The sequence below is a fragment of the Mesoplodon mirus genome (genome assembly GCF_964341445.2).
Source record: "Mesoplodon mirus genome assembly, chromosome: 7".
Classification (NCBI taxonomy): Eukaryota; Metazoa; Chordata; class Mammalia; order Artiodactyla; family Ziphiidae; genus Mesoplodon; species Mesoplodon mirus.
In genome coordinates, this window is record NC_138983.1 from 434,141 (window position 1) to 461,861 (window position 27,721).

At 54.8% G+C, this 27,721-nt stretch overlaps 1 protein-coding gene across 2 annotated transcripts in view; it reads left to right on the forward strand.

Moving 5' to 3' along the window:
- The first annotated feature begins 2,169 nt into the window (after positions 1-2,169).
- PTDSS2 (phosphatidylserine synthase 2) overlaps positions 2,170-27,721 on the forward strand; it is a 29,547-nt gene continuing 3,995 nt past the window's right edge. Inside the window, exons 1-6 of one of the 2 annotated variants that reach the window (XM_082626624.1) lie at positions 2,170-2,506; positions 9,528-9,629; positions 16,956-17,038; positions 21,289-21,356; positions 26,968-27,102; positions 27,343-27,393. In XM_082626624.1, the coding sequence (XP_082482750.1) occupies positions 2,325-2,506; positions 9,528-9,629; positions 16,956-17,038; positions 21,289-21,356; positions 26,968-27,102; positions 27,343-27,393 (621 nt within the window). In that variant the 5' untranslated portion in view covers positions 2,170-2,324. The remainder of the gene's footprint in view (positions 2,507-9,527; positions 9,630-16,955; positions 17,039-21,288; positions 21,357-26,967; positions 27,103-27,342; positions 27,394-27,721) is intronic. The other variant, XM_082626625.1, reaches the window with a different exon arrangement.

The window sequence follows — 27,721 nt, forward strand, 5'->3', positions numbered from 1 at the left end:
CAGGAAGGCATCTCTATTAACTATCTAGCAGAAAGAAGAAAACTTCTCTCTGCTTCACTCTGATTGCAGCCAATCAGAGACTGCAGTGGCCCAACCTATGGGAAGTCTCCCTACTTTGGACCCCCAGCTCCTCCAGTGGACTCTGACTATCAAAGCCCCTTCCAATCCCCCTTTTCCCTATAAAAGCAAGTTCCCTCTCCTTGTTCTCTGTATTTGCCTGTGGTCCACCATGGTTCACGTATCTCATATTGCAATTTCTCTGCTATTCCTGAATAAACTCACTTTTGCTGGTAAAATAACTAGCTATTTATATTATTGAAGTGGACACATGTGGTGTCAGTAGTGGGGTCTGGAGGCAAACCCCAAGGGATGAAATTGAGGCATTGCACCAAGCCCTTTGTGCTTATTGCTTCTGTGAGTCACCACCAGCTTTTGGTTTGGTGAGTCTCCTCTCGGATTCTGAGCTCTGCTCTTTGCATTTTGAGCTCTACAACTTTATTCAGGACAGAGGCTTTGTCCTTTCAGGGCTGTGGTTTCATCCTTGGTGAGTACTCAGCTGTTTTCTGGAGTGCACGATAGCAAGGTTCTCTTTTGGGGACTGAGCTAATTGGGATCTAAGAGTTTTGTTTTATTCCCTTTGGAATCTGGGTTAGGACTCTAGCAACTTTCTTGGGTTTTCAGGAGGACTTAGGGAAATGGGATCCTGGCCATCTAAATGCTATGAGGGCAGCTCTCCTTTGGGGACTCCAGCTGGTTTCATGTTTAAAATCTAGGGACCGCCCTACATGACTATTTTTTAACTAAGTGGGCCAAAGTAATCCAGAATTACAATGGCCATTATGGGAAACTTTTGATCTCCCCAAACTCGTTTTTCATAAGATTAAATTGGAGGACTGCAGTTCTAAAATTAAACAAAACGAATGGTATATTTATTTTCATTGGAAATGCAAACAGAAAAAGACACCCCCCCCCCCCCCCGCCCTCCGAAAGGAAGTTATCTCTACGGGCCACCCAGCCGGACGAAGGAAACTTCTCTCCTCCCACGGCAGCCCAGCCAATTAGAGACTGCAGTGGCCCAGCCCATGGGAAGCCTCCTTACTTTGGACCCCCAGCTCCTCCAATGGGCGCTGGATATCACAGCCCCTCCCAGCTCCCCTTTTTCCCTATAATAGCACGTTCCCCCTCCTTGTTCTCTGGATTTGCCAGTGGTCCACCATGGTTCAGAGATACTGAGCTGCAATTCCTCTGCTATTCCTGAATAAGCCTGCCTTTGCTGGTGAAATAACTGGCTACTTTATTATTAAAGGTGACAATATCCAGTTCTGCATGGACATATGTTTTCATTTCTTGAGTATATACGAATTGCTGGGTCACATGGTAACTATGCTTCACCCTTTGAGCAGCTGCCGGACTTTTTTTTTTTTTGGCTGCGTTGGTTCTTCGTTGCTGCGCGCAGGCTTTCTCTAGTAGCGGCAAGTGTCTTCATTGCGGTGTCTTCATTGCGGTGAGCAGGATTCTCCTTGTGGTGGCTTCTCGCTGCGGAGCACAAGCTCTGGGCTCGCGGGCTTCAGTAGTTGTAGCTCGCGGGCTCTAGAGCGCAGCCTCAGTAGTTGTGGCACATGGGCTTAGTTGCTCTGCGGCATGTGGGATCTTCCCAGACCAGGGCTTGAACCCGGGTCCCCTGCATTGGCAGGCGGATTCTTAACCACTGTGCCACCAGGCAAGTCCTGCCGGACTTTTTCAAATGGGTCAGAGCTAAATGTTTTTGCTGGGGGCTCTGTCTACATTAATAATTTGAGTCAACCAAGATCAGCATGTCTACTACTTTCTTAAGAACTACTCTCTGGCCCTGAAGAGGACTCTACAGGCTAGAGTCTGGAGCTCCCAATGGAGACTGGGGAGAACACGCCTGGGCTCAGGGTATTGGGAAACGGGGGAGTGCTGGTGGCGCGCCGGGGGGGCAGGCCGCGGGGGAGGAGGGTCTGGGGCAGCCCGGGCGCCCCAGCAGTATAGGGAAACCTCGCGCTTCCCGCAACTTTGCCGCGCTGGTTACCTAGCAACCAGGCGGCATCCCTCCCAGCAAGCACTGCTTCTAACGCACGACATTGGGGACTACGAATCCCAGCATGCCTCGCGCCCAGGCGCCCGGACTACAAGTCCCACAATGCACCGCCCGCCCTTTTCTTGCCGCCCCCCGCCTCTGCTCTCCGGAGACCCTGCGGAGCGAGCGCCGCGACCCCTGCCCGGCGCTCTTCGCGCGGTCTCGCGGTGACTCTGGTGCGTGGGGTCAAGGCGAGGGGCAGAGCTGCTGGGGTCGGGGCGTCATGCGGAGGGGTGAGCGCAAGGGCGCCGAGGGGCCGCGGCCGGGGTCCCCTGTGCCCGTGGGCAAGGCCTCGCTGGAGGAGCCGCTGGACGGCGCGGCTACGGGCCGAGCGAGCGGGCCGGCCGCTGGCCGCCGCAGCACCGAGTCAGAAGTCTACGACGACGGCACCAACACCTTCTTCTGGTGAGGGACGGTGGTTCGCTTCAGTGCCGGCTGGGGTCGCGAGGGGCGTGGCCACGTCGTGCGGGTTGGGGGTGCCCGCAGGACCCCGGGACCGGCCCCTTGCCGCTGCAGCCCCGACCCGGACTCCCTGGTGGTCCAGCCCCTCATCTCTGACCCCTGCCCCCTATCCTGGGAGGACTGGCTCCGAAGTCACCTCAGAAAGGCTTTTCTTGCCCTCCCTGTCCACAGTCCCCCGCTGCCCTCCGTCGTGATCCCTTTCGCTGACGGTGCTGATTCCGTGTGAAATGATCGTCTCCTCCCCCGGCACGTGGCGGTAATATCGACACCTTACTCCGTGCCAGGGGCTGAGCGAACTAGTGTAGAGAAAGGCTCTTCCTCTCTTTAGTGGCTCCTCGCCAGGTCAGCCCTTTGACCCCTGTGCCGCTCGGTCCCGGCCAAGCCTCGGGGTCAGGCTGTCCTCTAGTCTCCCTTCGCGGGGGTCAGGGAGGGAGGGGCCGCCAGGAGCAGAGTTGGAAGAGTTCATGATGTTGCTTTAGGCCGAGTTGGGCACTTCTGCGTTTGAGGGTCCAGGAAAGCAGTCTTGGACCAACAGGTCCCAGGTGTGGCTCGTGCACCTGATGGCTCAGTGACCTTGGGCTACCCTTCGCCAGTCTGTGCATCTCTTTCCTTGCTTCTTAGGGCCACAAACCCCATACGCTAGAAAGTGTGCTTCTTGGGAGGAGGGCTGTGGCCGTTCTATGCTACTCAGTTCACGGCCACCTAAAGTTGTATCCCGTGGTAGGCCCTGGGGACATTTGTGGCTTTGGTGCGAAGAGAGCTCATGGGAGAGACAGACATGTAGGCAGCAAGGATGCCATGTGGAAGCAGCTCCTCAGATAGGGAGCCTGGGACCGCAGAGAAAATGCGAGCAGGAAAGGAGGAGAGCCTGACGGAGCCACTGGACAGTCGGCGAGGTACGGCACAGCTGGAAACCTTGGGAGGTGCACGTGGGGCCACTGGCGTCTTGCTTGTATCTGACTCGGGAGAGACAGGGAAGCGGATGTGGTGGGGGAGGCATCCCTGCATCTAACGAGGTCGGGATCTTTCCTGTGGGTGTGGGCAGCTGCTGCTGGGGGTGGCCACCCAGCCTTGCTCTGGGAAGATACTGTGCTCCAGTGGCCTGGAGCCAGGGGGAGAGGGGTGGGGTGCCCTCCTCGGCGGGGGTGTGGCCCCACAGCTAGAGACATTCTGTGAGTGGACCAGGTGTCTCCTGCTCGGGGGACAGGACCCCTTCAGACTTCAGGACAGAGGGCACCGTCCTCCGAAAGCCCAGCTGGTTACCACAGGAGGGAGACAGAGGTTCTGGAGTGGTGCCCAAGCTTGCTTTCCTTTCCCGTTCGTTCAGTGCATACTTTGGGGGTGCCAGTTGCTGTTCTAGGGGATACAACAGAGAACTAAACAAGAAACTTAGGTTCTGGCACAAGACTGGAGCCTCAGAAGGCTCAGCATGTTGGCCGAGGGGGTGCTGAGCAGTGCTCACAGAAACCAGAGGGTTACGAGGGCACGTGCGGGTTTCTTTAGAAGCACAGAGCAGCGGCCCGCGGGTCCCTGCCCATGGGGACACAGAAAGGCCTGCTGTAGCTGCGCTCACTTGTGGGGAGGCCTGATGGAGCCAGGAAGGCTCCAAGGAGGGCGCGCCGCGGGGCTGCCAGTTCCCGGTACCGGCCTCCTGGGCCTCCTGGGCCTCCTGGGCGGGTGTCTGCAGCCTCCGCACCGCAGGTGTGTGGGGTGCTGGCGTGTGTGGTTGTTGCTGCGTCCCGGGCCTCTGCCCTCACCTGTGCAGGGGAAGAAGCTTCACGTTTCCTCAAGGCAGGTAACCAGATGCTCACCTGGCGAGAATGACTTATTTTTACTTGCAGGGCCCAGCCACTTACCTTCTTCTGAGTCTCTCATCATTGACTTGCTGTGCTGGGATTTTAAAAACTCTTTATTTTGAGTTTTAGGGAATTTTATTAATGGATGTTACCAAAAAATTAACATAAAGACTAAAAAGTATGTATTTGTGGAAACGCCTATATGTTCCAAAATTACTTGGAAGAACTCTTGCATGTTCAAAACCTTGTTTTTACAGTTTTCGTTTCCAAAGGAGCTTGGGCTTCTTGGGGGCCATGTATGAGGATTGTGAGTTTCTTTGTTATTACTTGTCAGCCACAGAGTATGGAATTAGGAGTCAGCCGTGGAGCCCAAGGCTGGGCTGCCCCAAACTGGACCTCGGGGAAGGGGCAAGAGGACCGCTGGGGTCTGCGGTGGCACAGACACCACCTCTTCTGCCAGTCGTGGTTGTCTTCATTGGTGAACACCTGGTGGAAACGTTCAGGACGGCAGACACAGTGCAAAGATGCGGCGGCTCGATTTTTCTGAAAATTGTTCTGGACGCTCTTGGAGACCTAGTGCCCCGACGGGTGCTTCTGGACATAGCCACCTATAGGTGGAAGATAGGTGAATCGCCGTTGGGTCACCACGCTTCGAGTCAGGGACAAGATGGATGGTTGTAACATTTTGGAAATGCTCACTGCATGCTCACATCTTACAACATTGAGTGTTTGGTGAGCGCGGGCTCTGCCATCAGCAACCGTCTCACAGTAGCTGTGAGAATCTGCGGGGCAGATCTTAGACACCCCATGTTCCTCAGTCAGTGTGGGTTGGGGTTTGCCAGCTTCGCCCACATCAGGGCAGCATGACTTGCCAGCTGGTGCCTTTTTGGTCCTGCTGGTCAGCAGGCCAGGAGGTTCGGTGGCCCCAGGTGCCTCTCGCAGGCCTGGGACAGGCCTTCTGGTCCTGACGTTCCCTGGCCGAGCCGCCGCTGTGCACTCAGTCTCACAGCCACATCTTCGCACCGTCTCTGATTGGTCTGGCAGTCTGCCTCCCTGCCCGCTCGGCATGTGAGTATGGTCATCTCTAGACAGGGGCCGACAACTGGGTATTTTCTGCTAGCCTTGGCAGGGAGCCTGCTGTCTTCATGCCCTCACCCTGGCCCAGTGGCTGGAGTCACAGGATTTACGGCCGATCTCTCCCTGTGCCTGGATCCCCCACGTCATCTATTAGTCACTCAACCAAACGGTGCATTTGTCTTCCTGGGCACTGGGAACTAGGAGCAAGAGGTCGTTGCCCAGCTCTGGCATCCGAGAGGGACACAGAGTCTTCCCCTGCTGTCCTGCGCCACCGACCTGTCGTTTTTATCACGTCTCTGTGGCCACAGCGAACATGCAGAGCTTTTCCAGCCCCAGCATCCTCGCTTTGCCACATCAAGTCCATCTCAGTACGTCTGGCCTCTCCCCTTGGGCTCTGGTGGCCCCCGTCACACAGTGTTCATGAGGACAGTACCTGACCTGCCCAGCCTTCCCATCTCAGCAGCTCCGTCTTCCTTCCTGCCCACCTAGTTTCCTTCTAGTCTTACTTCCCTTCTGTCTAGAGACCTTCCTGGAGTGAGTGATTCTTTTAGAGCAGGTCTGCCGGCACCGGATCCTTTACTTCGTCCTCCATCCACGCATGTTTAGTTCACCTTCGTTCCTCAAGGATGTTTTTGCTGGACATGGGATCCTGGTTTAACGTTTCTTTTCTTTCACTGCTTTACAAATTTTGTCCCACTTCCTCTGGCCTCCATGGTTTCTGAGGAGAAATCTGAGCTCAGACTTGGTGTTTGAGCTGAAAAGAAGCCTGGTGAGGAGTCTGTGCTGCAGCGGCTGAAAAGCAGGGACCTTTGGGACCAATTCTAACATCTTGATTTCTGACTTTATTCCTGTTTTTTGCTTTTTTCCTCTGAAAATGCTCACCAGGGTAGGCATGACCGTGACCCTGGGGCAGGCAGTGGGCATTCTGGAGCTCAGGGGACTGAACCTGCCTGCCTGCCTGCCTGCCGGCCTGCCTGCCGAGGGTGCTGTCCCGTGGCTCCGCCCACGGCCCAGCAGGCACGTCTACACAGGCCTGGAGCTGAACCCAGCCGGCCCTGAGCGGTTCTGCTCAGTCACGTTCAGCCGGCTTGGGCTCCACGTCCCGTCCAGAGTGTCAGCTGTACCTTCTGGGCAGATCCAGACCAGCCACTCCCAGCATCTCCTGCCCGCCCTGGAGGGTCGCGAGGCAGCCCCATCTGCTCTCTGCTCTGCAGCGGCTCTTGCCCCGCCGACGTGAGTCCGGGCCTCCCAGGGCAGGACCCCCTCCTCCAGCCACGGTGGCCCCTCAGCCCTTTGCTCTCGCGTTGCTGGCCCCAGGTGTCCTGCGTGAGGCCCTCCCTAATTCTGCACCCCACCCCACCCCGTTCCATTGTCCCCATACCCAGACCTCTGTGTGTCTTGCTGTGTTGGAACGACAGCTCAGGGAGACAGGATTGGGGTTTGTTGGCACCTGGTAGCTGCTCTGCGCCGCTTAGTGTCTGGGTCACTCAGGCCCACTGGCCCTGGGTCTCATCACCTCACGGCGAGGGTTTATGAGGTGATACAGGTGGGCTAGAGGCATCCTGAGCAGGGCTCAGACCCCAGACCCTCATCACCAAGCTGCATGACCCTGACACTGCCATTTACAGCTCTGACCAGCCTCAGGGGCCAAGGTGACAGGCCCATGCCTTATCGTTGTCACCCTCGTAATCCAGATGCCCTCGGTCCCTGGTGGGTTCTCAGTGACTCTTGTTCTCCCTGCTAAAATCTGATGTCCCCTCCGGGGTGGGAAGGTTGGGCCATGTCCTAGACCCAGGAGAGGCAGCTGGGTCCCTCTGTGTGTAGGTGTTGGCTAATGTCCGGCAGAGGATCAGTTTCTGGGTCACCACATCCGGAGAACCTTAGGAGTGAAGGTCTAAAGTAGGACCTTATAATGTAGTCTGTGTGCTGTAATTATTCCACAGATCTCTCGGGCACTGAAATGTTTACTCTACAGAGTTCAGCGGAAAGGCTGAGATTTTCCTGAAGTTCCCTCATGGCCTAGGACTCAAATGTGAATATACTAATATTGAATTGTATGAAAATAGTTAAAATAGGAGTTTTGTTCACTTCTAATAGTTTTAAATGCCAGTATTGTGAAATATGGCAAAAGAGTGTGCTCTCTGCTTTCTTTACTTGGAGCTAACTTATCTGAACATGACTTTTTGTTTTTGTTTTCACAAAGAAAATAAAACTTACGTGAAGGGCGTGACACCTGAATAGATGGAGAGATATTCCGTGTCTTGTGGGTGGGGAACTCTCATCTCGTTGTGACTCATCGGTTCTTCCCGGGCTAATTTATAAATTCAGTGCAGTTCCAATTAGAATCCTACTAGAATTATTTGTGGCAGCTGTCAGACTGATGTCACAGTTAAGATGGGAGAGTAAATATGCAAGAATAATCAGGATGGAGAAGAGGGCTGGTCTGCCGGATGTCGGGATGGGCTCTAGCTATGGTCCAGGTCTCTAGCGCCAGCCTAATCTCATGCAGCCCCACTCCTGCTTTTTAGAAAATTACTTGAATCAAGGTACGATTGCTTTCCATGACACACACCCACTTGAGGGTCCATATCCACACTCCAGCGCCTTGCACATGGTGCCCACCACTGGGGTAGGGATGCAGGACCTTCCCTCATCCTGGAAGCTGCTGCCCCAGCACCTCCCCCGCCAATCTGCCATCCATGCTCTATCGCCACCTCCTGTGAGTCTTGTCGGTGGAAACAGACAGCGGGTTGCTTTCATGCCTGGCTGTCCGCATGGGGTTAACGTCGACATACAAGTCTTTGAATGGACATATGCTTTCATTTTTCACAAGTAAACACTTGGAAGGAAAGGCTGGCTTGGGTGGTCGACTCTGTGTAACTTTGTAAGAAACTGGGAAGCGTTTTCGAAGCGGCTGCACCCTTTTGCAGCCCCACCTGGAACGTGTGACTGTTGGTGGCTCCGCGTCCTCGTGAGGACCCTTCCTCAAAGGCACTTGTGCCGTCTGGGGTCCCGTCCCAGGGGGTCCCGTCCCAGGGGCGGGCGCTGCTGACTGCCGTGCTGCATGTCTGCTCCCACGGCGACCAGGGATGCTGCACATCTTTTCGTGTGGTATTGGCCATTTGTTGGTCTTTTTCTTTGAAGTGTGTGTTCAATCTTTTGTTCGTATTTCGGGAGATCGTCTTTATCGTTGAGTTGTAAGAGCTCTTTATGTGTTCTGGGTACAAAGGCCTTTGTCGGGTGTATGTGTCATCAGTGTTTTCTCCCGGCTGGTGGCTGGCTTTTTCGTTTCTTCACTGCGTGTTTCACGGAGTTCTGACGGGAGGCCAGTACTGGGCTCGATGCTTTTCGCATGTTTGTTCAGTCGTCTTCACGGTGCCCTTCAAGGCTGGAGGTGCCCTCGTTTAGAAAAGCAGGGCTGCATCGTCCGTCCACGGACACGGAAGCTGGGCCTCTGCCCTCCCTGCAGGTAGTTGTTCAGGCAGAGGGGCCCGGGCGGGTATGTGACTGGGCGGCGTGCGGTCTGGTGCTGGTTCCAGGAGAGGCCGCCCGCTGCCTGCCAAGCGCCGCCCCTTTCCCACATCGGAGCTCTGGAGGCCCAGCCAGGGTGGGCAGGCGGAAGCGGGGAGCCCACGTCTCACCCCCACCGGGCAGCCGTCCCCTCTGCCCGGTCTTATGGGCAGGCGGCCGTGGCCGGCCCGCGCCCTTCTCGCTCCGACCCTGGGGCCTCTCTCTGCCGCCAGTGCTCCGCTGTCGTCCCGGCAAATCTCTCAGCCATGGGCACTTCATGAATCACGAGGTTGGTCTCGGGGCGATCTTGCTCGGTGCCCGGAGCCCACTTAACCGGCTGCCTGGTCCCTCTGAACCAGAGCCGCCTGCCCGGGACGCCTCGAGCCAATGCGCTGTCCGCTCTCCCTGCCCGAACGGGCCGCCGCGCCGGCACAGGACCGTCTGGGAGTCACGCAGCCGTAGCTGGCACTCTGGGGATTTTGAGCTGGAGGTCGAGGGCCGAGCTCGCTCCTCTGGCGGCCCGTCGCGCCGCGGTCCCACGCGTGCTTTCCGTGCACCGACGCGGGCTGTTTGCGTTGCAGGCGGGCCCACACCCTGAGCGTGCTCTTCATCCTCACCTGCGTGCTGGGCTACGTGACGCTGCTGGAAGAGACACCGCGGGACACGGCCTACAACACCAAGAGGTACCGGCCCGGCCCAGCCTCGCTCCACGCGGCTGGTGGGGTCCCTGGGTGCTGTGTGGCACTTTCAGCCCCTCTTCTGCCCGTCCCCATCCCTGGGATCAACAGCACGGCTGCCGTGGGACCTGCTGCTCACGCTGCATTTGCGCGCGAGAAACCGGAAGGTGCTGTGGCGGCTCCAGGGAGGGGTTTAAAGGGGTTCAGGTCAGTTCCGACGGGGCGGCTTCCCCACACATCCCACCCTCAGCACCCCAGGCCCCACCTGAGTGTGCCGCAGGTCAACTCAGTTCTGACACCGTCCCAGGCAGCGCCAGGCCCCACGGTCCCGGTCCGGCCAGACTGCATCCCCTCCCCACTTAGACTCCAGTCGCAAGAGCGGTCATCACCTGCCGGGCTGTAAACCATAGGTTCCCACCGCCTCCTCCTTGGGTGCAGTTAATTTGCTAGGGCGGCTCACAGAACTCAGAGAAGCATTTTACTTATTTATTATCAAAGGTTTATCATAGAAAGATGGAGGAACAGCTAGATGGGAGAGACGCATAGGGCAAGGTGTGGGGATGGGATGCAGAGCGTCCACGCGGTCACCAGCCTGGAGGCTCTGAACCCCCGTGCTGCTGGTGTGTAGGGAGGCCCTCCTCACATGGCGTGATTGATTAAATCACTGGCCACTGACGATTGACTTAATCTTTACCCCTCCCCAGGGGTCTGGGGGTAGGACGGAGAGTTCCAGCCCTCCAGTTGTCTGCTAGGCCCCCTTGCAACCAGCTCCCATCCGTGGTGGGGTCCAAAAGTCACCTCGTTAACATAACAAAAGATACCTTTGTAGCCATCAGCGCTTGGGCAATACCAGGGGTTTTAGGAGCTCTGGCCAGAAACAGATGAAGACCAAATACGTATTTCTTGCTATAAATCACAATATCATAGTGACCGTGAATTTGAGTGTCTGGGCTCTTTGTGAGGCCAGGGGTGGTTCCCATCAGCTAGCACCATTCTTCTACACTCTGTTGATTAGAAGACTTTTTGAAAGTTTTAAACTGGCTTTAGGAGTCCGGTGGTCCATCTCATCCTGCAGGGCAGGAAGTGGGTAGACTGTCTTTCCAGCATTATCTCCAGAAATAGACTAGCTGGTAGGTTTGTGTCCTTTGCCTGAATCCCATGGATTCTGGGGCCAGTCTCAGAGGTGCGTGGGGAAAACTAGCTGGTTTCAGAACTCGTTTCTGTGCATTTTCTACGCTGGACGGACTCACCTCTCCCTCTCTGGTGCCATGAAGCCCCCGTTGCTGTTCTGATCTGGGGCCCAGGCTCCACCTGCTCTGGTGGGACCGCTAGAGGAGGCCAGGAAGGGACAGAGGTGGCAGGAGACCGTTGGTCAGCTTTGGGTGGTGGGCTGGGCTCGTACACCTTCACCCAGGGGTCTCACCCTCCGCCTGGACTGTGGTGTAGACGCCTGGGTCCAGGACACCAGGAGGTGTGTGTCACCCTCCCCTGTAAGGCGCAGGCCTCCCGCCCGGGCTGCCCAACCCTGCCCAGCCCCGTGTGATCACACCGCAGGCCTGGCAGCAGGGGGTCACGGAGCCCAGAGCAGAGGAGGGAGCTGGGCTGCTCTTTGGGCCCCTCTGGGTGGGTCTCTGAGGGGGACGCTGGGCCTGTGGACCTGGAGACGGAGCCCCACGTCTGCCTCAAGGGGGTTTCCAGCTGGAACTTGGCCTTTCCTGTGCATTTGTTTGCCAGCACGTGGTTATGGAGGGTTTGCAGCATCTGCTGGGCACAGCCAGGCAGGGAGAACCAAAAAGTAGAGCTTGGTCACACTGAAGAGGTGTCCCCATGTGGCTGTGAAGTTGGGCTAGAGATGAGCAGTTATGACGTCACAGGGCAAGACTAGTCACGAGGCAGAGCGGCGCCCCCCCCCCAGCAAGAGTGGGCCCACGCGCCGCGTCCCGGACGCCGCCCGAGGCAGGGGTTGGGTCTCACTCACCAGACGCCTGCCAGGCGAGTCACAAAGACTTGCTGCCCCGGGCCCTGCCCTGTGCCCAGGGGTTCAGACCCCCAACGTCGAGGGGGCTTGTTGGCCTCGTCCGGGACAGCAGCTGTGGACCCGGGTGGGTGCTTCCCCACCTCTTCTTCCTGCACTGGCCTTTCTCCTGAGCTGTTTCTGCCCAAGAGAGGTTGGCACAGTGAGCCAGAAGGTGCCACCAAGAGGGACACCTGGGTCCTCTCCCTGGGGTCCCCTGTGTGATTTCATTGAAGGCGGGGCCGGGGGAAGGCAGGTGGGTGGGAATTCGAGGGCCCTCGGCACTGCTCTGCCCTGAAGTTCTGTGCTCTGGGGACACAGGACATCGTAGCCACCGTCTCTGGCCCTCTCGGCCCACTGCAGGGGCACAGAGGAGCTGCTCTCCTCCCCCGTACGGCTGCTGGTGGAGCCTGGAGCCCCACACTCACCCGTCTGAGGCTCTGCGGCCTCTTCCAGGGACAGTCACATACGCGTGTGGGTTCATTTCTGCTGAGTCCACTCTCACCCCCGTGGACCCCAGAGGGGCCCACAGCCTGCCCCCCACGTCAGCACATCTGCCTGGGCTGTGATGAGGTCCCCCACCCCCGGTCTCGGGAGGCCGCTGGGGCTGCTGATTTTTATTATGTCAGAGCTTTTGATGCTCTCAGGGAAAGGTTTTGTATATGTAAAATACTTCTCAAAGGTTACGCTTATTTTTTTTAAATTAATATTTACATTGTTAAAAATCTAGGAAATTGGTTCGTTTCCCCTAAGCTTTCAGTTTCATCTTGTGTGTCATTGTGGATCTAACAAGTTCTGTCACTTTAAGGGAGTAGATTTTTCTTCCTAGGCCAACTTTATTGTTGTGTCATTTAATATAGCATGCACGTAATTAAAACGTATGGCTCATCTATGTGCCACAACTAGGTGGAGGTACACGCTGAGTTTCCTCTGAGGGCCGCGGTCAGTCTGCACTGCTGGCCACAGGCCACCACCGATCCGTCCCCACAGGCCCTTCTTGCCTGTCGTACAGTCTCACCCAGCGTGCGCCCTTCTGTCTGGCCCCTCCCACTCGGCATGATGGTTTTGTGACACCCACGTTGCCGTGTCTGTCAGCGGTCATCCTGGTCCATTGCCACGGGGTGGTCCACCGTGTGGACACGCCACAGTTCCTTGATCCATTATCTGTTGGTGACATTGGGATGTTTACGTATATATACACATATGCATGTGTAAATGTGTAAATAAATCAATACATGTACAATATAAACATATTTTGCATATTTGTAATGTGTAGAAATATAATGTATTCACAATACTGAAAAACAGAGGCAGAGGACTGACGCTGCCTGGCTTCAAGCCTGACCATAAAGCTGTGCAGTGGTGGTCAGGACAGTGGTGCTGGCAGCAGGCTGGACAAGTAGAGAGCCCAGAAGTAGCCCCACACAAAGAGGAGCAAAGGCAAGTCAGTGGAGAAAGGAGAATTTTCAACAAAATAATCTAGATACAGACCTTACACTTTTCACAATAATGAATTCGAAATGGATTATAGACCTAAATATAAAATAGAAAACTATAAAACTTCTTAAAGAAAACGTGGGAGAAAATCTGGTGACCTTGAGTTTGATGATGCCGGGTTTTTTTGGCCTCGCCATGAGGCGCGTGGGATCTTAGTTCCCCGACCAGGGATCGAACCCGCGCTCCCTGCAGTGGAAGTGTGGAGTCTTAACCACTGGACTGCCAGGGAAGTCCCAATGACTTTTTAGATAGAACACCAAAAGCATGATCCATAGAAAAAAAAACTGATAAGTCGGACTTGATTAAAATTAAAAACTTCTGCTCTGCAAAACATACTGCTGAGACAAGGAAAAGACAAGCCACAGGCTGGTGGGAAATATTTGCCAAATACACGTCTGATGAAGTATCTGTATGCACTGTGCAAAGAACTCTTGAAGCTCAGCGGTAGGAAAACCAGCAGCACAGTTACAAACCGGGCAGAAGGTCTGGATGGACACCAAAGAGGACACAGGTGCGTGAAAGGACGCGCTCAGCACCATGCATCAGCTTGGAGAGGAGACGCTACTACACACCTGCTCGAGTGACCAGGATTGAAAACACGGCAACACCGGGCGCTGGCGAGGATCTGAGCAACAGGAGCTCTCATCCATCACCGGCAGGAACATGAACGGGGCAGCCGCTTTGGAAGATGGTTGGAGACTCTCTCAGAGAACTAAACATAATCCAGCAGCTGTGCGCCTTGGTAGTTACCCAGAGGAGCTGAAAACTTAAGTCCACACCAAAACATGGACATTTGTAGCAGCTTTGTTCACAATCACCAAAACTTGGAAGCCACCAAAATGCCCTTAGTGGGTGAGTGGGTAAACAAACTGGTACCTTCATGCAATGGAATATCATTAAGTAATAAACAGAAATGAGCTATCAAGCCATGGAGACAGAGACGAAGCTTAAATGCATATTGTTGAGGGAAAGAAGCCAGCCTGAAAAGGCTACATACTGTATGAGTCCAACGCTGTGACATTCTGGAAAAGACAAAACTATGTGATGGTAGAAAGATCAGTGGTTTCCCAGGGCAGGGGGTGGATGAATAGACGGAGTGTGAGATTTGTTTAGGCTCTTGAAACTGTTCTGTTGATATTGTAATGGTGAATGCAGGACCCTGTGTGTTTGTCAAAACCCATAGGACTGAACAACACAAAGAGTAAACCTAAGTATGCAAATCTTAAAAATCATTTAGGGGCTTCCCTGGTGGTGCAGTGGTTAAGAATCCTCCTACCAATGCAGGGGACAGGGGTTCGAGCCCTGGTCCGGGAAGATCACACATGCCGCGGAGCAACTAAGCCTGTGCGCCACAACTTCTGAGCCTGCGCTCTAGAGCCCGCGAGCCACAACTACTGAAGCCTGCACGCCTAGAACCCGTGCCCTGCAGCAAGAGAAGCCACTGCAATGAGAAGCCCACGTACCACAACGAAGAGTAGCCCCCGCTCGCCGCAACTAGAGAAAGCGTTCGTGCAGCAACGAAGACCCAATGCAGCCAAAAATTAAAAAAAAAAAAAAAAAAAAAGTCGTTTAAGAGGTGGAGGACCCCAGGAAGGAATGCAGACTGTGACAGGAGAACATACAAAGGGTGCTGACCTTAGTCACTTTGGAAACAAGTGGGGTCTGTAGGCCTGAAGGCAAGGGACATGCACACAGCACTGGGCTCTAGTGGTGAAGTTGTTTCCCATGGGGCATGGGTCAACAACCGTGTCCCTGCTGTGCACGTGCGCTGGGATTGAACAGGAAAGTACACGGATGGTGGGGGCCGGGAGTCTCACCCCGGAGGAGTGGGAGGTTACAGGCGACCAAGGGGAGAATGATCCGTGGATAACAGATGCTGGTTGGAGACATCAGTGAGAACTCACGTTCGTTTAATGTAGAGACAGGTGGTTACACACAGAAATATTTGTACCGTGTGTGTATGCAAGGTTGGCACACACGTATCTTGTTGCTCTGTCGGCCGAGAGGGCCCAGAGGCAAGGAGCACACGGGCCCCCAGATCTTGGTTCCTAAGAGCATTTGTTCTCCAGTAAAGGAACCAGGCTCCCTGGACAAATGGCCAGTTGCAGGGCTGGGACAGGGAACCCCCAAGATGGGCCTGGAGCGTCTTCTAGCACCAGAAAGGAGGGAGGTGCTCAGAAACAACAATACAAACCTCCACAAAGATGGGGCGTGTCAGAGCAGTACAGGAGCCAAACGAAAGCTCCTTGCGGCCAAAGCTGGAATAATTTGAGCAGCGAAATCCATCAAGTATTGAATTATAACCCAGCGTGTAATGTAGGTACCCACACATCTGGGCTGAGTAAGACATGACCGAACACATTAGTGAATCGGGGAGCAGAGACAAACCTCCTGCACAGAAGGTTTCCCATCAGGTTGCAGAGCCGCTCCCTGCCAGCTGTGCGGTGGCGGGGAGGCTCCCTCCCTAAGGCGAGGCGTGGAGGGGACCCGACAGACACACCTCTGCCAGGGGGTCAGGGTCAGCACCAACAATCAGAATCGTGTTGATGGCGTATACCCTTGATTTGATGTGAAGATGGTCCTTAACATCTGTGATCTCACTTCCAAAAATCCTACAGCCCTGGTCTAATAAAAAAGACAGCCTTCATTAAGGGGCTTTCCACAAAATACCTGGCCAGTGTTCCTCAAAACTGTCCAGGCCATCAAAACAGGGCCAGTCTGAGAACCTGTCCCAGGCCAGAGGAGCCTAAGGAGACTTGAGGACTGTCATGTGGGGCCCTGGATGGGGTCCTGGAATAGGAAAAGGACTTTAGATAGAAAGTAAAGAAATCTGAAGGAAAAAACTGTGGACTTCAGTTACTGTATCAGTGTTGGTTCACTGACGGTGACAGCTGTCCCACGCTCAGAGTGTGGGAAATTCTGTACTATCTTTGTAACTTTTCTAAAATTAAAAGATTATTTTAAAGTGTAATTTATTTGCTTTCCTCTAAAAGTCCTTCTGGGTGACAGATTTTCCCACATCATCCCTTTGGGGCGGGAGGGTATCTAGCGGCCCTTTCACCAGACCCTGGAAGGGTGACCGTTGCCCCCAGGGCAGCCTCGCCTGCACCCCACCCCACCGCTGAGTGCCAGAGACAGGGCTTCACGTCCTCAGACCTGCTCCTGGGGACAGCGGCCTCGGGCGTCCCGTGAGAAGTGCGTCCGTGCACAGCAGCTTCATGTGCAGTCACCCAGGCCTGCGAACGCGAGACTGTGAACCCTTGTGGCATGACAGTCCCCCATGGGCGGGGTGAGCTGGGCCGGCCTTGCTCCTCCGTCGTGGGCAGGGGTGCCGTTTGTGTCTGCATGGCTTTCACTCTGTCTCCTGCTGGGTTCCTGCTGGGACTGGATACGGTGGCCCCACAGGACGAAAGAGCTTCTAGTGGGGCCCCAGCCTTGTAGGAGCGGGAAGCCGTTTGACCCTAATGATACCTTTCCGTCTCGGGGTTTTAGTGAGCTCTGGATCATCCTGTATGGAAGTGTAGGGGTTGTTTGTTTGTGTGTTTTTAACGTGCCACACGTCTTAGTGATGTGGCTCTTGACGGTACACATGACCCAGCCCAGTGGCAGGGCCTTCTCCCCGGGGTGGTGCTGCCCCTGGGGCCAGGGCGGCAGTGCTGGGCCGCCAGCCTCTCTGCGGCCGAGCCTTGGCTCTGCCCTAACGGGGTCAGGGGCCGTCCCCGTGGTGGGCGCCCGGGGGTCCCTCCCACCTCCCGCCAGGGAGGAGCCGACCGGAGCTTGGCGCTTCCGCACACTGAGGGCTGTTTGTTCTTTATTTGCAGAGGTATTGTGGCCAGTATTTTGGTTTTCTTATGTTTTGGAGTCACACAAGCTAAAGACGGGCCATTTTCCAGACCTCATCCAGGTAACTTGCCATTTCTTTCTCCGTGTGTGCCCGTGTGGCCCTGCTGTTCTGAGGGTCTCTCTGTGTCTGTGCTGCTGCGTGTGAGTGTCCCGTCCCCTCTGGGGCCCCTCCTGGCTGGCCGGCTTCACTGCCACCTCGAAGCCCCTCCTCTTTGGGCGCTAGCCCCCGGGGACCCTCCCCCGCCCCCGCTCCTCCCCCATCCCTGCCCTCTCTGTGCTAGTCACGGGGGTCTCCCTGCAGGCGGAGGCGCCCAGGGCCGTCCAGTGCGCTTGGCGTGGCCTCGAGCTGGTGGTTGTGCCCCCTGCTGTTGGGGGGCTCACAGGGCGCCATTCGCAGCCCCCCGCCGGAGTCGTGGGGCCTTCTGGCAACCCCTGGGACGTCCCCTCACAGCTGGAGGGGCCCGAGCCTGTCCGGGCTCCAGCCTCCCCGAGGGGCCGGCTCCGGGGCAGGGGTGGTCAGTTTTCCTGAAGGGTCTCAATTTAGTAACGAGTTTCTGTCTCAGTAAGGGTGTGTATTTATCGTAGAAAATTTGGAAAATACAAAAAGTATTTTTAAATAAAAATAAAAACCACTCACGAAAATAACCACCGTTAAGATTTAATGCGTGTGTATGTGTGTATACGTACACAGGTGTAAAAACAAGAAGTTGGCATCATACTGTATGTGTGGTTTTGTATCAGGCAGTATTCACCTCAGGCTTAACACATGCACATCCTTGTTAATTTTTCATTTGAGAACTGGATTTTTGATGGTTCCTTGTTTATCATCATTTGTTATCATCATTTGAATGTACTACAGTTTACTTAACCAGTCCTGTATGATTGTATACTTGGGGGCTTCCAATTTCGTGGCAATAAACCAGGCTGTAGTGAATTTCCACATGTACACCTTTGTGTACCTGTCTGATTATCCATGGGACCAAAGGTCCAGGGGAAGTAGCAGATGAAGGGCATGAGCATTTGGGGCTCCTGATGGGTGCTACCCAGTTGCCCCCTAGAAGGGGCGTATCTGCCCAGGGGCCAGCGAGCCGGGGGTTGTGAGCGAGACCCCCGGGGGCTCTGCCCCCTTAATGCCTGGTGGGGACGTTGGTGCTGGGTGAAGCCTGTGTGGTCCCTGCCCCCGGGGCAGCGTGAGCTTCCTGAGCCGAAGGGCACGGCCCCCACTGGGGGTTGGGGAGGGGCTGCAGGACCTTCTCCACCGTCTCCACTGGTGTGGGCCCGTCCAGTCTTGCCTCAGAAGGGCGTGGACTCTTAACCAGAGCAACGGAAAAGTGAGCTGAAGTGTCAGAACCACCAGAGTCACAGTGAGAAACCAGGTGTGTTCAGTGCTCGTCCGACAGACTTGGAAGGGAGAACAGGAGCTGCCAGAAACTCCCCAGAGGCTGTCGGTGGGTGAGGGCGCAGCGAAGTTCTCGTGGGCACCCGGCACTGGACGAAGCCGCGAGCAGGACAGACGGGGCCTGCCCGCGTCATCCCGGGGCTTCAGCTTCAGGAAAGCTCCGTCTGCGGCTCTGAGCGGTGTGAGTGTCAGGCCGGAGCCCCTCTGGAGCGAGCAGTGCCGCAGTTTCTGAGCTGATGTTCTGAGCGTGGCTCTGCCTTTCCTTAGTTTGGTTGCTGTGCGCACACCCTGTTTCTCTGCCAGTCTCGGCTTAGTTCACGTGGGGACCTGCCCCAGAGCACCATCCAGATGGCTTGTTCACGTGGTAGTGGCAGGAAGTCCTCAGCCTCTCAAATCAGGTTACGTGTGCACACTGGCAGGAACGGACTCCACAAAGGAGGTGCCCTGGGGTCTCTGCGTGCCTCCCGCCCTCCTCTGGGCCCAGCTCAGATAGCCACTGGGGGAGCAGACAGCCGACCTGTGTGGGGCGTTGCTTTATTTGGAAATGAGTTGGCTGCAGCTCCAGCTGGGGCTGCCACTGAAGGGGCCCCTTTGCCTCGTGAGCGGCTCCCTGCAGAAGCTGGAGTAGACAAGGCCGTTGCAGGTGCTGCCGAGGTGGCCGGAGTTGGTGCTCGGGAAGAAGATACGGGTGCGGGTCTGGGAGCGGGGCAGCCCGTGACCAGGAGCCTCCGGGGTGGCTCGCAGAGAGCCGTAGCTGCGGCGGGGTGTGGGGACCCTGGCCGTGGGGAGGGACGAGGGCCCACTGGCCACTTGTGGGGGGCAGGCCTGGGTCCTGGTGGGCTCTACAGGGTGCTAGTAGTGGGGAGTCTGAGCCGAGTGGGGGTGGCCGGGGGAGGGACAGCACAGCCTTCATGGGAGGAGGTGCCCGTCCCCGCAGCTGGGCAGCCACACTCGGCCGCCCCAAATCCCTGCTCCACAGCCCTCGACCTGCTGCTGCAGCCTCGAACCAGGGAGAATTTTCCAGATTTTTCCTATCTTCAAGGGCACGAAGAATAAGTCTGTCACCTCGGCTGTTTACGTCCGTTGTCTCGGAACATGTTAGCCCACCTTCCCAAGAACTCAACCACGTTTGTATTTCCTGCCCGTGCGAGGTTGGATTCTCGTCAGTCTCCGGGGCGGTTTTTCCCCTGGCAAATGGGTTAGGCCCAAGCCCTAAGGGTGCCAGGCTGGCCCCAGAGCCTGGCGTGTGCACAGTTCTCACCCTCTTCTGGCACAACAGGCCCCACACCCCTCCCACTCACCTGCCCGGCTGCCTGTACCCTAGGTCCCCACCGAAGCGGGGGCGGGAGAGCGTGTGGCGCTGTCCCAGATGACCTGGAATAGCTGTGGAATAGCCGTGGCCAAACCTTGTGTCTCTAGTTTGTGAGCACGGCTTATTTTTTTAATTCAAGGTAAATTAGCTTTTAAAAGTAGGCTGGTGGGGTTTTTTTTTCTTTACAGACTTAAGCATAGGGGAAGCAGATATCTTATTATTTATTTATTTATTTAATTTATTATTTATTTGTTTGTTTATTTTTTAGCTGCATTGGGTCTTCGTTGCTGTGCACGGGCTTTCTCTAGTTGCGGCGAGCAGGGGCTACTCTTCGTTGCGGCGCGCGGGCTTCTCGTTGCGGAGCACGGGCTCTAGGCGCGCGGGCTTCAGTAGTTGTGGTCTGCGCGCTTCAGTAGTTGCAGCATGTGGTCTCAGTAGTTGTGGCGCGTGGGCTCTGGGGCGGGCGGGCTTCAGTAGTTGTGGCTCCTGGGCTCTAGAGCACAGCCTCAGTAGTTGTGGCACACGGGCTCCGTTGCTCTGCGGCATGTGGGATCTTCCTGGACCAGGGATCAAACCCATGTCCCCTGCATTGGCAGGCAGATTCTTTACCACTGCGCCACCAGGGAATTCCCCTTAGGCATTTATTAAACAGGATTCTGAAGATTCTTGGAAGATAGAAGTTACCGTTGGCTTTTAGGACAGTTCTAGACCTCCCCCTTCCTGTTATCTCATCCCCCAGGGACTTGAGAGTATGGAAAGCAGATGGTGAGAGAGAGGAGTCCCGGCCAGTGAAAGGGGTTCTGAGGGACACGTTCGTTCTTTTTTCCAGCTTTATTGAGATAAGATTGACACGTAACATAAGTTTAAGGTGTACTGTGTGATGGTTTGATACATGTGTATTGCAAACTCCAGTATGGTTAGTTAACCCCTCTGTCATCTCATGTAATCTCAACTTTTTTTTTTTTATGGTGCGAACATTTAAGATCAACTCTCTCAGCAACTTTAAAGTATATAATATAGAACCGCCAAGTGTAGTCCCCGGAGGGACAGAAGTGCTGACTGGAACTTAAGACACTTTCCTAAAACAAATCATCATCCCAGGAATTCAGAGATGGTTTAATGTTGGGAAATGTGTTAATTTCATTCATCACATTAACACTAAAGAAAAGAATTGATCCTCGTAAATGCAGAAGAATAAAGTTTTGTACTCATTCATGATAGAAACACAGCATACTCGAATTAAAAGGTTCTCAACGTGACGAAAGGTGTCCACCAAAGCCCTGCAAACTTACTTAATGATGAAGGTTAGAAGCGTCCCTAAGAGACACAAGACAAGGATGTTTGCTGTCACTGCTCGTGTCTGGTGGTTTGCGGGCCTTCTGTGCTGCGGGAGAGATTAGGGACGGGAATGGAAGAGAAGGGAGGAAGAACAGTCAGAGAGAAACTGTGCTCAGCCCTGAGTTAGATCTTGCTTCTGAAGTCTCTACCAGGGACCTGAGGGCCCCGAGCAGAGGCCGTGCGTGAGGGAGCTGTGTGGGGCGGGGCCGCGGGCCGCAGGGCGGCGCCCCCTGACGCCTCTGTGTTCTCTGTGTCTGTACAGCCTACTGGAGGTTTTGGCTCTGCGTCAGTGTGGTCTACGAGCTGGTGCTCATCTTTATACTCTTCCAGGTAAGCGGGTCTGTTGGTTGGGTGAACTGTGAAAGTGGAGGTGGCACAGAATGCTCTGCGCATTGGCCCCCAGGGCTCTGGTAGGAGGCTGGACCCCACCCGAAGGGGGCAGGGGCTGTAGGGGTGGGAAGGCGCCAGCCATCGCCTGTGGCAGTCTCTGTTCTCAGCGGGCCTGGACCTCTGGGCGCAGCTGCCACGTGGCCGGGGGACGATGGGTTCAGACGTGGACGCCTGGCGGGTGCTCCAGATCTGAGCAGGGCTGAGCCCTCGCAGGGGGCACACCTGACCCCCCAGCACAGGCGCTCTGAGTGTGGGCAGTGGGCCCGGGACCAGTCCCCATGGGCCTTGTTTCTGGTTTTGCAGGTGACCAGCTGTGGCTTTGTGTGTTTTTCTCCCTTCTGGCACACGTTCTGCAAGGGGGTTGGGGTGGAGGTTGGAAACTTAGCTCCTCAGTAAATCTTGGATCAGGATTTGTTGCCGCTAACGTCTGCCTGATTAATACTCCTGTTCTGCTGGACTTATCGGCTCGCCTTTGAGGGTGGTCTTCAGGATTCACAATCTCAAAACAGTCAGCGACAGCTGAGTGATTTATCATCACGTGGGAAGGTTTGCATTTCGGGTAGGCGTGCAGGGCTGGGAGCTGTAACACCTGTTTGTGTTTGTGTGGACACCACAGTTAGGCACAGAGCCCCAGGCCCCCTCGGGTGCCACGTCCGTGGCCCTGGCCTCGCAGTGGCCTCGCAGCTGCCATCTGTCCCTGCATCACCACCACTTGTCTCTTGGAAAGTCTCGTGTGAGTGGAGTTGTGCAGAGCGTGGCCTTCACTGCCTCTGAAACTCAGCCAAGCTGTGCGCACCTACAGCCGGTCCTCTTCACCGTGGATGGGGTTCCTGGTGGAGGGACGCCATCTGTCCATACACTGGGGTTGTGTCTGGTTTGGGGCAGATGTGCGTGGAGCTGCTCTGAGCCTCAGGTACAGGCTCTTGTGTGGACCTGAGCTTTCATTTCTTGCGGATGAACACTCAGGAGGGACTCCTGCGTCGTAGGTGAGGTGTCTCACTCCCGGGGCAGCTGTGTCCCGCCCGCACCCTCTCTCATCCTTGGCGGTACTTGCCATCACCAGGATCTTTCATTTTAGCCAGTGTCTTATGGATTTCATTGCATTTCTAGAGTGGCTGATGATGCTGACCAACTTCTCCTGCATTTACGAGCCATGAAACAAACATCCTCCTCGGTGAAGTGTTTATTTTTTGCCCTTTTTAAAAATCGGGTGGTTTGTTTTTGTAGTGTTGAGTTATGACAGCTTTTTATATTGTCCTGGTTACAAGGTCCTTTGCTGGATATGCTGGGCCTTCGTTGTTTAACAGTGGCGGTCCTTATGTCTTTTCTTTTTGTGTTTTTGATGTCATATCTAATACTTCTTTGTCCAACACCAATTTATTAGGATTTTCTCCTATACTTTCTTTTAAAACCTACCTGGTTTTATATTTTACACTGAGATTGCTTATTCATGTTGATTTCTTTTTACATTTTGTTTTGGAATGATTGTAGATTCACAGGAAGTTGTGAACAAATTGTACAGGTAGGTCCTGTGTTCCTTCACCCAGGTCCTCAATATTTTGCACAAATGTAGGACAGCATGTGTACCTGAAACTAACAGAATATTGTAAGTCAACTATACTTTAATTAAAAAAAAAAATATATATATATAAGACAGTATCAAACCAGGAAATTGATACCAGTGTACTCCACAGAGTTTGTCACAGTTCAGTTTTACAGCATGTGTGCACACACACGTGTGTATGTAGAATACTGTGCAATTTTTTTGGTTTTATTGCAGTGTATTTAATTAAAAGTGTTTTTTAACTACAGTAAAATACACATAACATAAAATTTACCATCTCAGTCATCTCTAGGTGCACAGGGCGGGGCACGAAGCACATTCACATGGTCGTGTTACCTTCCCCACCATCATCCCCAGAACGTTCCGTCTTCCCAAATGGACACTCTGTCCCCATGAAACATTCACCCTCTCCCCTCCCCCAGCCCTGGGCCCCACCATCTACTTTTCTGTCTCTGTGGATGTGACTCCTCCAGGGACCTCACGTGGGTGGAATCAGACAGGTTTTGTCCTTCTGTGACTGGATTATTTCACTGAGCGTAATGTCCTCAGGGTTCACCCTGTGTAGCCTGTGTCAAGTTCCTTCCTTTTTAAGGCTGAGTAATGTTCCACTGTGTGTTTAAACCACATTTTGTGTATCCACTCAAATGGATGGACACTGGGGTTGCCTCCACCTTTTGGTGCCTGTGAACGTGGGCGTGTGAGTACCTGTTCCAGTCCCTGCTTTCCATTCCTTTGAGGACACGCCTACAAGTGGGATTGCTGAGTAATTCTGTTTAACCTTTAGAGGAGCTGCCAGACTATTCTCCACAGCGGCTGTACGCATTTTACAGTCCCTCCAACAGTGCACAGACTTCCAATTTCTCCATATTCTCACCAACACTTGTTATTTTCCTTTTTGGGGGGGGGGCAGGGTGGTGAAGTGGTAAAATATCTCGTGGTTTTCCTTTTTTTTTTAAAAATAAATTTATTTATTTATTTTTGGCTGCATTGGGTCTTTGTTGCTGTGAGCAGGCTTTCTCTGGCTGTGGCGAGCAGGGGCTACTCTTCGCTGTGGTCCGCGGGCTTCTCATTGCCCTGGCTTCTCTTGCTGCGGAGCACAGGCTCTAGGCACGCAGGCTCAGTATTTGTGGCATGTGGGCTCAGTAGTTGTTACTCGCGGGCTCTAGAGTGCAGGCTCAGTAGTTGTGGCGCACGGGCCCAGCCACTCTGCGGCATGTGGGATCTTCCCGGACCGGGGCTCAAACCCGTGTCTCCTGCGTTGGCAGGTGGACTCTTACTCGCTGCGCCACCAGGAAGTTCCTCTCCTGTGGTTTTGATTGTGTTTCCCTGATTGCTGGTGATGCTGAACATCTGCTCATGTGCTTGTTGGATGTTTGTGTGTCTTTTTGGGAGACCAGCTTTTGTTCTGATTGATTTTTTTAAATGGTTCATGTTTTGTTTTATTTATTTAAAATAAACTTTTTATTTTAAGACACATTTACAGGATTGTGAAGCCAGTGCGGAGAGTTTCTTCACCCGGGGTCTCCTGTTATGAACATCTTACACTAATATGACACATTTGTTACAATTAATCATTATTAACTAAAGCCCACACTTTCTCTCAGGTTTTCCCCTCCTCTGCAGCACAGGACCCTCCCCTTACGTGGGTCTTTCATTTCTCTCAGCGACATTTTGTGGTTTTCGGAGTATATGTTTTGCACTTCCTTTGTTAAATGTATTCCTAAGTACCTCACTCTTTCTGATGCTGTCCTGAGTGGGACTGTCTTGATTTCGTGTTGGTCTGCTGGTCCCTGGCATCTGGAAACGCAGCCTGTTGCTCTGTCGGTCTGGGTCCTCTGTGCCTGCTCATTCGTTCCCACAGCTCTGCTGCTGTTCAGGGGGTTCCTGAGGGGGTCTCTGTGCAGGAATAGGGGGAGTTCACTTCTTCCTTTCCAACCTGAGTGTCTGTCCGTCCGTCTCTGGCCTCACACCGTCCCCCACTTCTTAGCAGGGAGCCCTCAGCCCTCACCAGATGCCCCTTGTCAGTGGAGGAAGCTCCACTCTTCCTAATTTGTTGAGTGTTTTTTTCATGAGAGGGTATTAGATTTTGTTGGTTGGATGCTTTTTCTGCATCAAGTGAGATGATCATGTGGTTTTTTCCCTTTATTAACATGATGTTTTGTGTTGATTCATTTTCTCATTTTGAACCAGCTTAGCATTCCTGGGATAAAGCCCACTTGGTCGTGGTGTATGACCTTTTGTATATACTGCTGGATTCACTTTGCTAGTATTCTGTTGAGGATTGTTGCATCCATATTCATAAGAGACACTCTCTGTAGTTTGCCTGGAATGTCTTTTTCTGATTTTGGTATCAGGGTTGCTGGGGGTTTGTCTGGTGTTTCTGTCGTGATTTGACACATGATTCTGACCATCGGTGCTGACCCCGACCCCCTGGCAGAGGTGTGTCTGTCGGGTCCCCTCCATGCCTCGCCCTCGGGAGGGAGGCCCCCCTGCGCAGCGGGGCGGAGAGCAGCTCCATAATCCGATGGGAAACCTTCTGTGTGGGAGGTTTGTCTCTTCTCCCTGACTCAATAATGTGATCAGTCATTTCTTACATCAGCGCAGACTCGTGGGTAGGTATCTGCGTTACACTTCGGGTTACAGTTCAGTACTTAATTCATTGCTCAAGTTGTTCCAGCCTTGGCTGCTGGGAGCTTTCCCATACCCCACGTACGTGGGTTCTTGGTGTTTTGTTTTGTGTTTCTGAGCACCTCCCTCCTTTCTGGTGCTAGAAGACATTCCAGGCCCATCTTGGGGGTTCCCTGCCCCAGCCCTGAAATCTGCCATTTCTCCAGGGAGCCTGGTTCCTTTACTGGAGAACGAATGCTCTTAGGAACCAAGATCTGGGCTCTCTCAGCCAGCAGCGCGGAGCCCTGTGGGTCCTGACCACTGAGTCTGCAGATTTATAAATGGCCGGTTCTGGGAGGCCCCCCTGCCCAGGCTGCTGTCCTCTCCCAGAGCCATGTCACGAGGGGTCAGTCGGCCTCCCTGGCCTTTGCTGGAGTGGAGGTTCATGGTCTGGCCCTCTGGGCTTGGGTGACAAGCTCTCAGCGGGGACCGGAGCTGACTTCCTTGGGTCACGTCAGCCCTCAGATGCCCTGAGACGGAGACTTGTTACAGTGCTGTTTTTCACTTCTCTGAGGGTTGAGTGTCCAGGGATCTGAGCCCCTACTGACCTGGCTCTGGAGCAGAGCCCGTGGGGCCATCCTGACTCAGGAACACAGCGGTGTCGGGTTCTGCCCTGCTGTCTGGCCCTCAGATCCCGTGTTACCAGGGCACACGTTGTGGGGGAGGGTTTCAGTTGTTCGTGGTGTCACCTCAGTCATGTGACAAGATGCAGGTCTGAGTGTCATCTGTCCACACACACCACGGACCGCGTCTCGGCACCCCAGCCTATAGCCTCTTCCCCGCTGTGCCCTTTCGCTGGTACTCAGGGCAGGAGCGAGGGGACAGGGTCCTGATGACGGGTGTCCCAGGGTGCCTCCTGTGGACCAGAGGCCCCAGCTGGCGGCCAGCGGGGGCCTGGAGGGAGGAATGGGGGGGGTCCTCTTCTGCCAGGGTATGCCCCCAAAAGCCCACTTTGTGCCAAGGCTGGAGGACTGTTTGGCTAACGTTGGTGTCTGGGAGAGGCTTTCTGGGCACTGCGTGAAGAAGCGTGTCCCACAGTGCTGTTCCTCGGTGTGGGGTCTGGACCCCGAACCGGACGTAGGGAGGAGAGGTGGGGAGACTGGTGATCTGAGCGCCCTCCCACGGGAGGTGCCCCTGCGACGCCACGTGGCATGGTCCTGGGGTCCCATGGGGGCGTGAGGACGTCCTCAGACTTGGGACATCCCCGCTCTGCCCGGCCCGAAGTGGGGGTGATGCTGAGACAGTGCTTCCCCTCGTGGTTGGCAGGTGCTGTCTGCGCACCCCAAACCCCGCCCCACTGACATGCCGCCACCCTTGCAGACCGTCCAGGACGGCCGCCAGTTTCTGAAGTACGTTGACCCCAGGTTGGGGGTCCCGCTGCCGGAGAGGGACTACGGGGGAAACTGCCTCATCTATGATGCAGACAACAAGACCGACCCCTTCCACAACGTCTGGGTAGGTGCCCGGAGGGGGCTGGCCGGCCTCATGACGTGGGGGCCCCACCACCTCCCACGCGTGAAGCTCGGCGCTGCCCCAGGCATGGATGTTTCTGGGACCCGAGTCACTCTGGACTGGATGGGGTGAGGGTACCAGGGGCCATGCCACCCACACGCAGGGATGCCTCTGGCTGCGGCGGGGCCCCTTCCCAGCTCACGACAGTGGACCGAGCGCGAGGCCTGCCTCTGTGCCCCACAGGACAAGCTGGATGGCTTTGTGCCCGCACACTTCATCGGCTGGTACCTGAAGGTAGGCACCTCCTCGTTGGGCGGGGTACCTGGTTTTGGAGCCGCCCTGAACTCTGGGCCGTTTTCCAGCCGTGCGGTGGGTTGCGGCCGCGGTGCAGGACAGGCGGGCTGCCGAGCTGGGGGGCCTGACCCAACCTTGCGTGTCCTGGGCGTTGCGGTGGCCGCCGGAGAGCAAAGGGGAGAGACCCACGGGGGGCCCCTGGCCCCCATCCCACCCAGCCCTGGGCACCCTCAGGTCTGGACACACGAGTCGTCGACATACCTGCAAGTTGCCTCAAAGTCTTTTTTTTTTTAATAAATTTATTTATTTTATTTATTTATTTTTGGCT